Here is a 16,751-nt window from a genome sequence, read left to right on the forward strand (position 1 = left end):
AACTGTGGCATCCTTATTACTCATTTGGTATTAATAAATGTGAGCTTGTAGATTTAAGATGTAGCCCATTGAGGAAGATAATTTAATGTTAGTTAACTGTTACTTATAAAGTAAAAGCAGAGCCTACTCCCTACTTTATTCTAGTAATTTAGTTGATTTATGTAAAATGATATTAAAAACAAGCCACAATTGAAGTCCATTTTAATGATTTCTTAGAATTTAGCCATTTTATTTTGTTTTTGTTGTAGTTCTATTTATGAAAAATCTACCAAAATAAAAGCTATGCTAGTTTTTATTTCCCATTTATTGGATTGCTTTTATCAGTGACCATGAGACCAGATAGAACATGTCCCAGATGATATGTTAGAGTGACACGTAAACATCCCCCAACGAAGAGATAAACTTTTTTTTTCCTTGACCCATTCATTTTCTGCAGACTCAAGAGTTTCTATAAATCACAGCGATGCCTCTTTGAAAAAGAAGGCCTATTTTTAGTCCGACACATGCCTCTGACCCGATTCTGTCATGGCAGCTGTGACTTAGTGGTGGGCTGAGTGTCGAACGGGCTCAGAGAGAGCATCACTGTCCAGGTCTCCTGAGTGGGTCACTCAGCTCAATATGTGAGGGTTGCTGCTTTGTGTTACAATTTGCTGTTGTTCCCTCTGCAGAGCATGACGTCGCTGTACTGCCATCTGCTGGCCGTGCTCACTCCGTGGTTCCAAAGAAGTGAGAATGCTTCCTGAGAGTGTCAGCGGCCCCTTTGCCCTGTTTAACTCTGCCTCATATTCCCTCCCTCATTCTGTTTATCCTGCCTGCATCAAAAATAGCAAATTCCCCAGACAGGAGAGCTGTCCAAAAAGAATTCAAAGAAACAGCATCGACGAGTACAGAGAAATCAAATGAATTTCACATTTACTTACAAGAAATATTTCAAATAAACCGTGGAGCTTTTTGCCCCGAGAAGTCGGCTAAAGAAGAATTGGAGTGATGAGAGCCTCCAGTCTGTCACAGGTCTCTCTCGTACAAATAAAGTGCATGATAAAGCAGGTTATTTCTCTGGTAGTGGAATGGGTTCAGCTTTGGTCGATCTGTCGAATCTTTTATCAGCGATTCACCGCTTCGTTCAGTCGTCTGCGCCTTTCCGCTCTGTCCAGGCGAGAATCCGGAGGACCGTGTGGTTGAAGTCCTCCGGTTGATCAGCGAACACGTAATGGCCGGCGCCTCGGATCACCTGACGAACACAGACACCCGGGAATCGATTTTTGACATCAAGTTTCAGGCTTTTGCAGTGGAAAGCCGAATTAAAGCCGAATTAAAGACAACTTACGACGATTTCCGCATCTGGCCTTGTCTTCTTCACTTCATACCCAGAGTTGCTGTCGATGCTGGACCGAGATCCGTAAATGAAGGAGATGGGAATGTCTGCTCTGACCCCGTCGATCCGCTCCAGCATCGGCCTCTTCGCCCACCCGTAGGGAATGGTCATGTTCCTAAAGGCCGTCTCGCCGCTGACACACAGAGAAATCCTAGTTTGAGGACTTGAACGGAGTTGAAACAGCCACAGGCAAGAGGGCAAAAAATCAGATTTTTCACCTTGGCGTCTGGGCGTTGAGGTGGTAGATGTAGTCGGACACAGTGTCATCATTGAACACAGCGGAGAACTTCTGCTTGAAGTCTGACCGCAAAGTCTTGACCATCGTTGGACCTGAGGGAGGAGAATGTCCGGATGTTATGGCACCAAATCGAGCCCAGATCATCACCATGCCAGAAAGCCAGGACTTTATGCTGATGTGCATCGTTCGGTTTCCTCTCAATTTACTGCCAAACAGCTGAAACTTGGTCTCATCTAAAAGTTTTTGGCATTCTTCCGATACAAATTTGAAAACCTACACATTGTTAGTGACAAACTTTTCACGCACACAAAAAAAAAGCCTTTTTTTGTTTTGTTTTGCTTTGTTGTAATTGTATTGTCAGACTGCTGCATCCTAAGCGCACAAAAGAGCGTTATTGGAGATCCTTGCTCCCAGCAGCTGTTAGAGTTTATAACCATCAATGATCCAAAAAAGAAATCAATATATATTTACCTTAATTTGCACAGTTTTTACTCAATTTAAATTACATTTTTGATAGCATCGCCACATCTCTACTATGGCACAGTTTTAGTCACTTATTGCAAATACTGTTTTAATGTTCAAATACATAAATGCATTTTTTTAAATTAATCTACCCAGTTACACATTCCTTTGGCTCCGACTTATCTTTAAGAACTGCACAGTTTGTTGAAATTTTGCCCTTTACATATAGTATTTTATTCTTTATTCTGTTCATATACATTTTATTTTCTTATCTTTGTGTGAAACCAATTTACTCTGGTTGCCTGTCACTTTGCCGCTGTCGCAACAGAATTTCATCACCGTAGCACAATACAGAAATTTCTGTTCTATAAATTGTGGGTTTGAGAGGCAGTTCTATGGCTTTTTGCAATTCTTCTTGGCTTTACACAGTTTGACCCCAGGGTGAACTTCCTGGGATGTCCACTTCTGGGAAAACCAGGAACAGTCCAGAATGTTTTCCACCCCTAACAGAGTGGTCTCTCAGTAGAATAGTTGATTCTAAATTTAGAAATATCCTCGTTTTATTTTTTTCCCCCCAATTGACCCTCTTTTTTTCCTGTTTAATTCCTATATAAACCATTGAAATGGATTTAGGTTTCGGGCCAACATATTAGTTTTGTTTTTGTTACCTTACCTCAGTATAACAGGCTATGCAGTTTTACCCCTTTTCAGACTTTTTAAATTTGATCCCCAATTATGTAATTGGAACTGGAGATATAGTATATGTTTGAAACTATAATCTGATCGTCTGTGTAATAAACTTAAACTTTAAAACTCATGCAATCAAAACAAAAAATATATATCAAGGTCCCAGGATTGTTTAAGTGCATGTATGAGTTTGTAAATGTGTGTGTTCTGACCCAGAGGTCCGGCCAGCCTGAGAACAGCCAGCTGGTTGAATGGGCTCATGAAGGCCCCGATGGCTCTGATCCACATCGGGATGGAGTAGTGGTACGGGTTGTCTGGGCGGGCCGGGAACCCCCACGGTTCCACCAGCAGTAGATGTCTCACCCTGCACAAGCAGAAACACCGCATTACTACGGGTTGGGAATTTATCACATCGTTTATTATTTATCGCGATAAATTTCTTATCATAAGCATTTTGATTGATCGTTGTCACAATAAATTCCAATTAGCATTAAACACCCCAGACTGTTGGGATTGTTAGTTTCACCATTTTCTCCACCGTTTATTCATCAACCAATATTAATAAATTTGAAAATATAACTAAATGCAGTAACTGTGTGCAGTTTTGTGATACAAATGTATATGACACGTCCTAAAGAACCGTATTACGAATAGATATGTTTTTCAAGTTGTTTTGGTGATAAATAGGTCTTATCGTCACTTTTATCGCTATCACGAAATATCGTGATAAAACCTTAAGTAGATATCGCCCACTGCTAGCACTTACTTCATAAATTAATTAAAATAAGTTAATTTAAGCATGATCTTAAAAAAACAGCACCTGTTTGGGTATCTGAGTGTGTAGGCTGCAGACAGGTATCCTCCGAGGTTGTGTCCAAGCAGAACCATCTCTTCCAGGCCCACCTTCTGCCTCCACTCCTCCAAGGCCGACACGAAGTCCTCCTCGGCCCCCTCGGGGTCGTTGCTGAACTGGGGGCGGCTGCTCCTGCCGAACCCCAGCAAGTCCAGCGCGTAGACAGGTCCGCAGCTGGACAGAGCATCCAGATTCTGGATCCAGAGGCCGATGCCGCCTCCGAGTCCGTGGAGAAGAACCAGGGGCGTCCTGGGCTGGGAGCGAGGCGGCAGGAGAGACGATGAGTTCGGATGCAGGTGGGTGGAAAAGGCTATGGTCCACAGGTAGTTGCCGTTGGATATGCGGATGTGCTGCCTGGAGTAGGGTTGACTGACAACTTCAGCAGAGAGAAGGGACAATAAGATATAGAAAAGTAGAGGAAACATAACATCTCTCTTTTTTGCTTACCTTTGAGCATCTTTTCCTCTGCATCTTTCAGCTGAGTTGGAGAAGTGGGGCACCAGGAGGGGAGCCAGTTTGCTATCCACGAACTGAAGTCAGAAAACACAGAGGTCAGCAGGCAGACAGGAGAGCATGCACAAACAAAAACCATACATTGAACTTTGTCCATGTGCTTTTAGTTATCAGTGCTTCCTGGTTATCTCTGGACAAGAACAAAAAAACCTTGACAACATCAGGCAAGGCACAATGCGATGTCACAAAACTTTGCCCTGGGGTATCTCATCAGCAGTAACATTTATAGTAAATTTTATACAGTTTCTTTATCAAACAGACATATCACGTTAAAATTACTCAAAACTAGCAAAATTCCCGACTGTTCAGGTGGTTTAGCGCATTAAATACTACAACGATCTGCCATACCTTCAGAAACCAAACATTGAAAACATTAAAACCAAGCTAATTTAGAGTTGGGAGATTTAATTAAGCAGTTTTAGCAAGAGTAAAGTTTAGCAAAGAGAATAAGCCGGGTTAAAACAAAGCATTTTGTCACAATAAACAATACTAAATATGATAATCTTGTATTGAAATAAAGTTGTAAATGTTTCAATTAATAAACAAATACAGACTTAAACTAAGACTGGTCAAAGTTTTAGGACAAGAGTTGATCCTGAAGGAGTCATACCGGGATCAAATACACACAAGTTTCAGTTTATACTGTCCAAGAGTTTTCGCATTTCCAGCAAAAATATCTATTCACTTTGAATAAATAAACAAAAAACAGACAATGAAAAATAACTGACCTTTCTTCAGGTCGAGGCTGAACATCCTCCGCCATCCTCCGCATTGTGTATTAGTGGTCTGAAAAGTTGTGGTCAAGCGAAACAATGCTGTTGAAGTTACTGCGATGCCTTCAAGTACATACCGTAAAATTATGGAGTAGTTGTGTAGCCGAACACGACTAAGTAGAACGAGACTAACAGAAGTGTATGACCGTCGAGAATATATAGCTAAATTAAAAATAAAACTCAGTTGACGTTTTTGGCTAGTTAGCGCGAGACTGTATTTGAGTGGTTGCTCGTTCATTTCTATGTCCGACTGTACTTGAAGGCAGCATCAACTAGTTGCCAAAATCTGCTCAGGTGAGCTAATTAACTTCGTCTAGAAAAATGTGTTATTTTTAACATGGGAACGAGACGCTCGAGTGGTTCCGTACACATCGGTATGTATAAAAGTAAAATTTTATATAAATGTATGTTTCATTTTTTTTTTAAATTACAGTTGCCTGTACTTTGTAAAATAACCTTTTCCCGTAAAAATATGTTAATTTTCGTCGAACATAGTAATCCTTTTATAAGCAGAAACGTTGAGTTGAGTTGAGTTTGACTTTATTGAACTTCGTGTAATAAAAGACTAACCTAATGTATTTACAAAGAAAATAATTTAAAACAAAAGCAAGGAAAGAACAGTAAATTATTTTACGTTCAAATGAGTGGGTAGAAGTAGGAATTTATTTGTGTACCCAATACTTTATGTAGCATCATCCTATAAATTACTCTTCATATTAACTTGATCATAACATTTTAAATTAGTATTTTATACATCCACGTGGATGACAATGGTACATAATTGTACTATTGTACAATTATGGTACAATGGTACAATTGTACCATAGTACATATAGTTTGACTATTACTCAGTCAAACTATTACTCAGTTTCACTGAGTAATAGTTTTTCCTCAGTCAAACTATTACTGAGGAAAGTCTGAAAAGTGTGGCTATTAGATTAATGTTAATGTTCCCCAATTAGCCTAATGGCTGTTTTGTATATCCTCCTCTGAAACCTCAGAACAGCTTGACATACATCGGGACTTGTTGCACTGACTTTTATTTACTAGTATCAGAGTAAAGAGGACAAGATAAAAATGTACTAAACAGGTTTTTTCACTTCATTTTTTGCCACATAAATTCCTCAGAAATATATTGAAGTATTTTGGTTGTTTATGTGACAAAATGAGAAAAAGTTGAAGCGTTTTTTTTTGTTTGTTTGTTTGATTTGTGGTCTTTATGAATACTTTCCTGCTTTATAATGTTTGTTTTTGTGGAAAATTGTACATTTTATAATCCCTTTATTCAGGCAACGTCCTAAGGATTGATTCATAATGGGGGTTTTTTTTAGGCTTAAAATGAATCTCTGTATATTTTCAGAGTCATGTGTAATTAACAAACTCAAACTAAATCTATAGAATAATACCTGGCAGCTCACCTGAACCTTTCCTTATCTTTTTTCCCCCCTTCTTTAATTTAAGATAAGGCAGAGATTAAACACAGTTAATTTATTTTATTATCCTTCAGCACTTGAGTGTACAGTATGATTACGTTGCCACAGGAAAAAATCACCTTTATCTTACCTCTTCCTTTATTTAACGTCTACACTTGCGCTGAATCTCATTAAATCTTAAAAGTGGGATGGAGGGGTTTATCTTATAGATTTATGGACGTGTTATCCTTGAAAAGCTCAGGAGTATCCTTCAAGAAATAGTTCTCTCGTCGCCATGTGCTGACTTGACATTTAGGAGTAATTTGTGTCTTTTGGAGGCTTTGGGAGCAGCATAATAGTTTGTACGGAGCCTGGGAAGGGTAATTTATATCCTTTGAATGTTTTCACATTGTGCTACATTACAGCCGCAAACATAAAAGAAATCTTATTTGGAATTTATGTGATGGAGCAAAACGCCATTGTGGAGAGAAAGCTGCAAGAAGTCTCGTTAGAAATCAAGTAGGTGTGAAAGAAAGTGCCCTAGTTAAAATTACACCGTGCATCAACCTGGACACATTATATCCACCTAGAAGCATGGTGATGGCAGCACTATGTAGTGGGGATTATTTCTGTTGCAAACTAGTCAGCATTGATGAGAAGAATGATCATTATTATTTATTTTTTAAAATGCTGGCCCAAGTTTGTACAGGGTCGTAGGCAGAATATAGTTCAGAGGCCCCACATTCCCACCTCCAACAGCGTTTCTCTACAGGATTGGTGGAATCAGTGATAGCAGCCCGAGTCTGATTGGCTCATAGCAATCAGTGATGATTGGTTCTGATTGCTGGCACATATTTGTGAGCAAACGCAGCTCAAACACAAAGATTAAACCTATAGCATCAGATTGTAGCTATGGTAACACAACAGTCAAACAGTGAAGATGACTCTTTGCACATTTCCAGAGTAATTTTGCCAATTCTTTTAACTCTTAAATTTAACTTCTTCTAAACAATTTAAAGTCTTTTCATTTATCTATGCTGTAAAATCAAATATAATAGTGCTCACATTCCCAAACAAATGTTACTTGAAGTTTGCTTATGCCATGGGCCGACTCTTCACTAATTTCAACCTTGCAGCCTAACCGGTAACTAATGGAGGTTCTACATAGTACTGAACCATGGAAACTGAATGGAAATGAGCAAATCAGTTTGATTTTTAGTTGTCAAATCTTATTTCGATCTTTTACATAAAATCTCTGTCATGGATAAATTTATGCTGCCACAATATGTCAAAATGTGAAAAACACTTGAGATGTGAATATTTTTGCAAGGCACTGTAAATCTGTATTTGCAACAACAAATTTCTATATAAAATCTGATCATCCAGAATATTAAAATGTATGAATGTAGATGAATTTTTGCAAGTTAGAGACAAGTTATTCATCTGGTTTTACTCCTCTGAATGTTCCTTGTGAATTTTTGTCAGCTTAGAGAGAAAAAGGAATAGGAGGCGACAGGTACTGCTGTCCACAAGGGGGCGCAGCCATGCTCCAGCAGTGCACCACTCACACTCTGGCTGCTCTGAGCTTCTTTCCTCTAACACAATTTTCCTCTCACACCACCACCCACTTCCAGCGGCTCTCAGACTGTGGCTTGGCTGAGTGGTTCCTGAGTGCTCCATTTCCTCTGCTCCCACTGATGCATGCGCTCCTTCTCGCCATCCCTTCACTCTGCTGAGAGCTCAGAAATTTCATACGCCAGCAGACGGCGAGGCCTCGGCCAAGCCCGTGGACCGGCAGAGGTAGCGTGAGACTTCAGCTGTCTGCGGACCGAGTAACTGAGCGAAGCTTTCAGTGAGGAGACGACATAAATCTGCAGCAGAGAGCCAGCAGCTCCTTATTGTGTTGTAGAACTTGAAAACTAGCCGTGCTAGCCTGAGGTTAGGCATTACCTCCCGGTGATAAAACCCTCGTAACCTGTGGTCTGGCAGCAGATCGACTTTAAATTTCAACAAACAAGTGCAATCTAGCATGAAGGATCTAAATTCTGTTTATAATCTGGCAGTGAAAGTAGTAATGTGTTTCAGATTGGGGAGTGTGGATTATTAGCGTGCAGGAATTAGGAGAGTAACTGGTAATACATTTATGATATCATGGAATATCATGGAGAAATATTAAGAGGATTGTTAGTCAGGTTTTGATGGGGGGTTTTTAATAGCTGAGATTTGAAAAGCAGTTTCTCTCTCATTTTTCCACCTACGTTTTTTTTTTCTGGTTAAATTTGGCAGAGAGAACAAAACATTTTGATATCAACTTAGTTGAGAAAGTCTGCTTTAGTTCTTACATTAGTGGCTTACATTAATTCATCACACGGATGTATTTCTTGCTTTAACTTATTTATTTCAGTTGCTCCTTTTCCTGGGTGGGATGATCAAACAGCAAACAATATTAACGTTTTTCAAAACCAAGACTCGGGCAGAATCACTCAAAATTATTCTGTTGTCCACACAAGGTCAAAAACGCTCAAAAATCCCATCAATACTTCATATTTCTGGCCATTAAAGAAGGTTCACTTGGACCACATGGTTTTGTTGGCACTGATGAGCTTCTGGTTGGATGCTTAGCTACTCTTCTTTGCAACAGTTAACTTAAAATGTTTGTTCTTGTCCAGCTTTTAAACTTGCTCCACGTATTTTCTAGAGTCGGGGCCCTTCTGGAAGCTTGGTGTTTGGTTGCAGCTGATTCAATGTGTGTTTCACAGTGTTGTTCAATTATGTCTAAGCTTAGTCTATGAAACTATTGAAAATTGAGATTAAGTTAGGGTTTTCTGTCTTCATATTCCACCCTCTTTCTTCAATGCACCAGTACCAGTGGTCCCAGTGTATGACTGCCACCACCATGCTTGAAAGTTGTTTTTTTGGTTGAAAGCCCCTCCACTCTTCTGAACATGCTCTTGAGATTGTGGCCACATGGTTTAGTTTTCTAGAAAGCTTTTGGTTTGTTCATCATGGTTTATTTTAGAGCAGGAGTTTCTTTCTTGGTTGGCACCTCTTCAATCCAAACTTTATTCATCTTAAACTTCCAGCAACTTCCAGTTTTTTTTTTTTTTTTTGGTGGTTCATGAGCATCCTGACTATTTTCCTTTAATCTCAGAATCTCAGTTTGACTCAAAACGTTGATATGTGGATAATTTTTGATGTTTTAGTGCAGCTATTAGCTAAAGACTAGTTTGGGAACAAAAAAGAAGCCCTGATCTCAACCCCGTTTTAAACTTTATGAACTATACATTGGAAAACCAGCCATAAATGAACTCTACTGCTTCTGCCAATAAATATTGTACCAGAATCATCCCCAATCACCAAAACATGACATTCAGAAACAAGATAAGTGGATGTAAACGTCTTGCTGGAAATTTTATTGCTCTGTTTGAGGATGTTGTGTTTTTATGACCCTCATGTAAACATATTTATGTGCACTGTAAAAAGGAACCAGTCGGGCTCCATTAAATGTGTCCAAGTGAATAAAAGGAAGCAGAAACAACAGAAAACATGTTATTTAAATATGATTAGCTCGCATATTAACAAAAGTAACACCAGAGATTCCTGAAAAGCAGATTTAAAAACACATAGTGGTATTTGCTCAGATTACATTGCCCCTCCTGACCTTTATCAGGTTGAAAGGGTAAATATCTCTGCAGGACTAAAATGAACCTTGACAGACTGATGAGATAATGCTGACTAATGCTGAGTGTCATGGCCCTGGTGTGCAGAACGGCTGCAGTGCCACCATAACGACAAGGAGAGGAATGTATAACATCCATAACCATAATGAATGAACTACATTAGCTATTCAACAGAGAGAGAGGCATTACGGTCTAGTCAAAGATTGGTGTTACTATACACATACCTTTGTTACCAAACTTGCTTTCATTTGACATAATGGGAAACATGTTTTGAAATCTCAGTGTCCACCTTTTAATTCCCGGCAGAGGTAATGACTGTCGTGTACTTACTTACCCGACACTCAGCCCTGCATCATCAATTTCAGGAAATCTGCTTGTTTAGTCATCCTAATGTGTTTCAACGGGATGGGAACAAACAGAGGCTTCGGCCTCCTCTATCCAGATTAAAGATTTATCACTAAATCATCTACAGTCCATCAGTCCGACTCTTAAGCCCACTGGAGCTAGTTTTCTTTTTTTTTTTTCCGGGAAGAATAATAGTTTTAATTTGTTTATTTTATGTTGCCTTGTGTTTCTTATTTGTTGCATTTGATTCACAAAAATTAACTCATGTAGTCATTTCTCTTTCATTTCTTGCTCAGCGTCTCTTACATAAACTACGTGAATATAGTGCCTTGGGAATTAATTAATACCTTTTGAAATGTTTCACATTTTGTCATTTGTTTGTTTTTGTAGCAGTATGGTATGCCTTTGTTTTCAGCCCCACTAGAGGGAATAGCTTCTGCCTTTTTCTGCCGTTACAGATGACGATCTTTTGAGGTGATGCTCTACTAGCTTTGCACATCTGGAGACAGTTGGATTATGTTTATTCAAAAACTTATAGAAACTGGATTTAGGTCTGGACTTTAACTGGGACATCCAAACAGATGAGTATACTTTGATCGTAGCTACTCGTCATCGTGTTAGCTTTATGTCTGAGGTTGTTGTTCTGCCAAAGTCTCACGTCTTGTAATTGGCTCCATCCATCTTCACATAATCTCTGACCAAGTTCCTTATCGTTCCTGAAGAAATGCACCCCGCCCCACAGCATGATTCCTCCACCACCGTTTTGGGGATGATGTGTTCTGAATTAGGTGGAGTGTTAATCTGAAGCACTATCTTTATTTCCCCCCTCTTTATATAATAAAAAGCTTTGAATTACAAAAATCTGTTGCTATTCAACCAGCCTTAGTAGTATGTAGTTTATGATTTTGGTTAAAAATGATTCCTAAATTTAAATCTGAAATGCTTTGCTTTTATGAAGGAGTAGTTTTTCTCATTCAGCTCGGTGAGGGTGTACCTTTTTAAAAAAAACCATTGTGTTGATGTGTGCCACTGCCAGTGGGCGTTCTCGATCAGAGTAGGCATGATAATATGTAAATTCCTCCACATGAGGGACTTGATGTTCTCTGCAATTAGGTGGAAATATATGTGCATATATTGGCATCTGCATCAGTGCCTGGACAAATTGAGTTGGAAAACATTGTCATATTGGACATTAGTAGAAGTCCAACATGGTGTTGTTATTTACCTGACTTTGTCATGTGCCGCTAGTTTGTTAGAGGACTGACTTTTTGATTTATTTGCAATCTGCTGCGTTCATTTCTTGCCCTGATTAGCTTAACGTTAACATTAAAACTCAGCCAATTAAATGATCAGCCTTTATATTCTTGCAAGAGTTTTTGCCAGTGTTACATTACATTGAAATAAGATATGTGTGTTTTCCATCAAAATGTGCCGGTATAGAGGGAGACATCCTGACTGGTGTCTGTTACCTGCTCCCAGCTCACTGATCTGGGGTCAGCTCCTGCTAGATTCGCTCAGCGCTAACTCCGCCTCGATCTGTCATCAAGCTGTAAGCTCAAACCAAACTCTGTCAGGAGTTTTTAGGGCACGGCCCGGTGCAGTATGGGTAATCAGAGTGGCCAGGCTGTTAGTGGAAGATGGAGAGGGGATGGAGGAGAGGCGGAGGGGGTCTATCTGGTTGCTAGGATACGCGGCCGGCGCCAACAGCAGACATGATTTATAATGTCCAGGCTCACCGTCTCGCTTTCTCCGCTAGTTTCTTCCTCTCCCTCTCCTCCAACGACTCTCTTCCTCTTCATTTTCCCACAGGTCATCGTAGCTGCCATGTCTGACTGATCTGAGTGCCTAATGTTTCTTTTATTGGGTTATTATTTATATGGTGATCCCCAGGTTTGCCTCTCTGTCAGCCATGAATGAGCGTACAGAAATTTTTTTTAGTATTTGTATAAAGATGCAAAATGAAGATATAACTTGATTTGCGTGTTTTTTAAAATTTGAAACAAAAAGTTATTTTTTCTGAATTGGTCATGATCTGACATGTTCATAAAAGTTTTTACAGTTTAAGAGCAGTTTGACCGCTGAATGAATTAATAGACATAAATAAAATAACCTCTAACAGCTTCACTTCCGCCCTGCGATGCAGAGCTCTATCTGGACAGCATTTCTACTGCTCTGTTCTCCAAGCTTGACATCATGTGGTTCTGGTTGCCTTTTAATCTTAATCTTAATCTTAATCTTAATCTCGCCTTTAATGTCCCGAGAAGATAAAACACATTTCTTAACTAGGCAAAGAATTTCCAAAGAGTACATTTTGTTATGCAGAGCTTTGCATATATGCCTTTTAACTTGACATGTAACATTATCGAATGGAGAGATGGAAGTGATATGGACTTAAAGTTTTATCACGATATTTTGTGGTACTGTGGTGATAAGAAGTATTTATTTCTTCTTTTTTAGGTAACTGTATAGTTGTGATACAGTAAGGTAATACAGGGATTATTGATTTTATTTGTATTTCTCAGAATTTTGTTTTCTATCGTCGCCACATTTTTGATCCAGACAGAAATAATTTGGACTGAAGAACCAGAGGATCAAATGTATCTCACGGAGCCATTACTTGGACGGACTGTTAATGTGCACGTTTACATGATAATGCGTGATCATGCGAGTGTATGAATGGATGGTATTGATCTGTAGACACTTGATCCACCTCCTGATGTGAAGGTCTTAAAGGCGCATGCAGCAGGACAGAGGTTGAGATCAAGTGAGGAGTGACCAGGTAGTCCTGAATAATTCACTGACCACCGTTCTGAACAACTGCTTCCTTCTGATGAGTCGATTAGAAACCTCTTTGCAGTGAGTGCAGTAATGGTGCTTTTATAGGAAAACATGGGAGGAATTGGCTTCATTTGTGTTTTAATTCTATTAGAATTTTAATTCTCTTCTCTGGAAATGTTATCAACCACTTTGACAGTGGTCATCTACTAATCGAAGAGAGCAAACCCACAAATTATACCGCCAGTATCTGTCCATCTGTAGAGGCAGCGTGATACAAATGTATAGGAAGAAGCCATTAGTTTGTGCTTGGATGACCGACACTTACATTAGCAGTGTATGTGCTTTTCTTCATGTAATAAACCGGCATCAAGGCGATTGTAACTGAACACCCAGAGTCAGTTTAGTCCATAGTAGAGCTGCACGATTTATTAAACCGAAGTCATTGTTTCATATTAGCTGATGAAACAAGGCGACTGCAAACTGCTTGGATGCGATATTGTAATATTTCAGGGGGCATGCATTAAAACTCTGCTTATCAGTGTGTAGTTGGCCACTTGGATAGAGAGTTGGGGCGGAGTGGAGGGGCTGTGCTGATGAAAAACGGAGTGTGCTGAGGAAAATCTGGGTTAATTGCAATTCATTATGTAAGCGCAATGTTTAACAATTGCTCCTGCATTGTCTTCCTAATATGCAGCCCTGGCTTGTGCCTGTCGGTTTAGATACTGCTGCTGGATGCTTTTGTTCTAAGTGGGGATACCTGGATTCCTCCTATATATTACGCATGCTTTCAGTGCTCTCTCCGTCTGCTTAGCTACATATATACATCTTTTTTTTTTTTTTTTTTTGTCTGCAGGATTACTCAAACTCTCCGTGGCAATTTTCATGTGATTTGGAAGAGTGCATTTGCAAAGGAAGTGGTGTGGGGCCAGACTGCTTTCCATCTAACGTTTGACACGGAGGATTGACCTTTACTAGACATGTACTTTAAAAGTTTCCTGCTGGTTTTTACTGAAATAGTCTATACATCCGAAGTGAGTTGATATTTATTGGACATAATAAGAGGTATTACGTCAGTGTCCAGAGTTCATTATTGGTTTTAGGACGTACTGTTCTGGGTTTGTGGCATAACCAGCTTATCTGTTTTCTCTCCAGCCAAACAGCTTTAAAATAATGTTTCATTCTTAAATGTGCAATATACAGAACCAGGAACCAGGACATTTCAAGTAATTCCTCTGTTTTGTTTTTAATAATGTTAGTTCTAAGTAACTGGACAGTATTTATACATAAAATTAATTTTTATTAGTCCGTTACTGACTACTTTTTGAAAGAAATGTCCTTTTTTTGTTTAAACCAGGACTAAATTAACCTTGGCCTGTTTATATAAACACATTACCTTTTCATCCTAAACCTCCTTCAATTTCATACCTTGGCATAAACCAAGCATTAAAAATTAATAAATGATTTAATTTAAACAGGATTTTAGAAAGCAAAAAGCAATTGATGCAGATAAATGTAATATTATTTTCAAAGAATTGTTTCAGCACCAGCTTAATTTCTCCTTAGCTAATCTTAATGAATTATGTAAATAATAAAGTATAAAACAATTCTAAAAGATATTCAAATCCTGTGAAATTTAACTGTAGCTTTTAGAGGACTTTATATTATATTTAAATTTTATATTATACTTATATTTATGTTTAAACTGATTTGATTCTGACTGTTTAAAAAAAACCCAAACAAACTGCACAATCTCCTGCTGGTTATTTGATGGAGTCAAACACATTTCCATTCTCTAATCTGGTCAAATTGGAGAAAAATGATCAGTTATTAATTGTCAAACTGTGTATGAATTGGTGTACTGTACATAAATTCATCCGAACAGGTGACTTCTTTTCATAGATGAAAAAAAACATCTGCATCAAAAAGAGCAAATGTCAAAAGGGCAAAACGTTCAGCTGCCTCGTTATAAAGAAATAAAGGTTTCCCTGAAACCCTTGTGCTGCTTTAAGACTTAAAGGCCACTTAACAAAGAACCTATTTTATTTGATGGCAGCCTTAAACAAAGATACATTTTGTTCCTGTTTCTCTGGTCAGCTCTATTAAACATACCAGAAGTAGATATTGTAAGATAGTTTGAAATATTTAAAAAGTGTTGGTAATTCATAATTTGATTCCCATAAGCTAAAGAATGGACTCAGCCTGATTAAGACACACAGCGCCTCTCAACCTGTTGTACAGTCAGGTATTCGAAGAATGATCGAATCCAAAACCAAACAGAAACTTTGAAAGATCTTGAGAAAGCTCAAAGAACTATTGATCAACACTTCTTTAAATGATTAAGGATGGGGCTTTAGTTAGACTAACATTAACCGGCCACCATATTAGATACATTTTCCTTGGACCCCTTGAACTGCCTTTATTCTTTACTGCATAAACCTTAAGGAGGTGTCAAATATTCCTCACAGGTTCTGGTCCATACTGTCATGGACCAGAACCTGTCCATGTGACCAGAACCTGTCCACTAGTGTGACCACAGTTCACACTAGTAGACAGGTTCTGCAAATCCCTCAGTCCACCACCTCTGAAAGCACTATCATCTGTAAACCCAGAAGTTGGAAATGCATGAAAGTCTCAGATCAGCAGTTTCAGAAATACTCAGACCAGCCGGCACCAACAACCATCCAACATTAAGTCACTTAAATCCCCATTATTCACCATTCTGATGCTCAGTTTGAAATTGGCTTAGTCATCTGGATGGCTAAATGCATCAAGTTTCTTCCATAAATGTTTGACTGATTCTACATCTCGCACTGCAGGAAGTTGAACCTAATAAAGTGGCCAGTTGCAGTATAAAATAAAAGTTTTTATGCTTGGTTTTGAGCTCTGCGGAGCAATTTCACTTTCATTTCTGAAAGACTTCTTCTTGACTCCCAGCCAGACCCGGCTGACTAATGACAGCGTCTCCATCTCCACATACCGCTCCATAGTAGCAGAGTGTTGTATGTTGTAGCTAAGCACCCAGCTGTGTCACTGTAACTGCTTAGCAACCGTGATTGGCGCTGTGGTGCTCATGTCTCATGAACACTCCAGATGTTTAGTGTTACTGCATCAAGCTAAAACGTCCCCATGTGAGAAAACGAGAAGAAGTAACCGACTTCCCAGCTTATCGGTGCCACATAAATTAGATTATTTGACAAAGCAAAGCGCCTGCTTCTGCCTTTGTTCTGCACCAGTAAAGTGATCCAGGAAAACATTCAAACTGGAGTGTCCATATTTCTCTTTTCCTCAATCTGCCCAGTGTCTTCCAGTAAATGGAGGATAATTTTAGAGCGATAAAGAGCCCAGAGGATGCCGAGGGGAGGGAGCGTTCGCTCGCGCTCGCATACACACTCTATAAGAAGGTCCCTCATTCCCTGTTGCACCTGCTGACCCACAGGATCCACTGAGATGGGCTACTGCTGAATGTGCGGCTTCTGCACGCGCTTACACACACACACACACATACAGGAATGTACGCACTTTGACTAATAGGCCTAATGCTTCCTGAAGAGGGCCCAGCACTGCATTAGCTACGGATGTGGGATTGATTTAGAAACTGAAAGCCTCCTAGTGTGTGTGTGTGTGTGTGTGTGTGT

At 39.3% G+C, this 16,751-nt stretch overlaps 1 protein-coding gene across 1 annotated transcript; it reads right to left on the reverse strand.

The window, feature by feature from the left end:
* Window positions 1-288: 288 nt before the first annotated feature.
* On the reverse strand, window positions 289-5,116 carry LOC103143281 (1-acylglycerol-3-phosphate O-acyltransferase ABHD5-like). Its single transcript, XM_007559743.2, has 7 exons — window positions 4,857-5,116; window positions 4,063-4,145; window positions 3,583-3,991; window positions 2,975-3,126; window positions 1,594-1,705; window positions 1,328-1,508; window positions 289-1,231 (listed from the first exon to the last, which is right to left on the reverse strand). The coding sequence occupies exons 1-7, from the start codon at window positions 4,898-4,900 to the stop codon at window positions 1,124-1,126; spliced, it is 1,089 nt and encodes a 362-aa protein (XP_007559805.1). The 5' UTR covers window positions 4,901-5,116; the 3' UTR covers window positions 289-1,123.
* Window positions 5,117-16,751: the final 11,635 nt, after the last annotated feature.

This window comes from Poecilia formosa, unplaced genomic scaffold, assembly GCF_000485575.1.
Source record: "Poecilia formosa unplaced genomic scaffold, Poecilia_formosa-5.1.2 Scaffold107, whole genome shotgun sequence".
NCBI lineage: Eukaryota > Metazoa > Chordata > Actinopteri > Cyprinodontiformes > Poeciliidae > Poecilia > Poecilia formosa.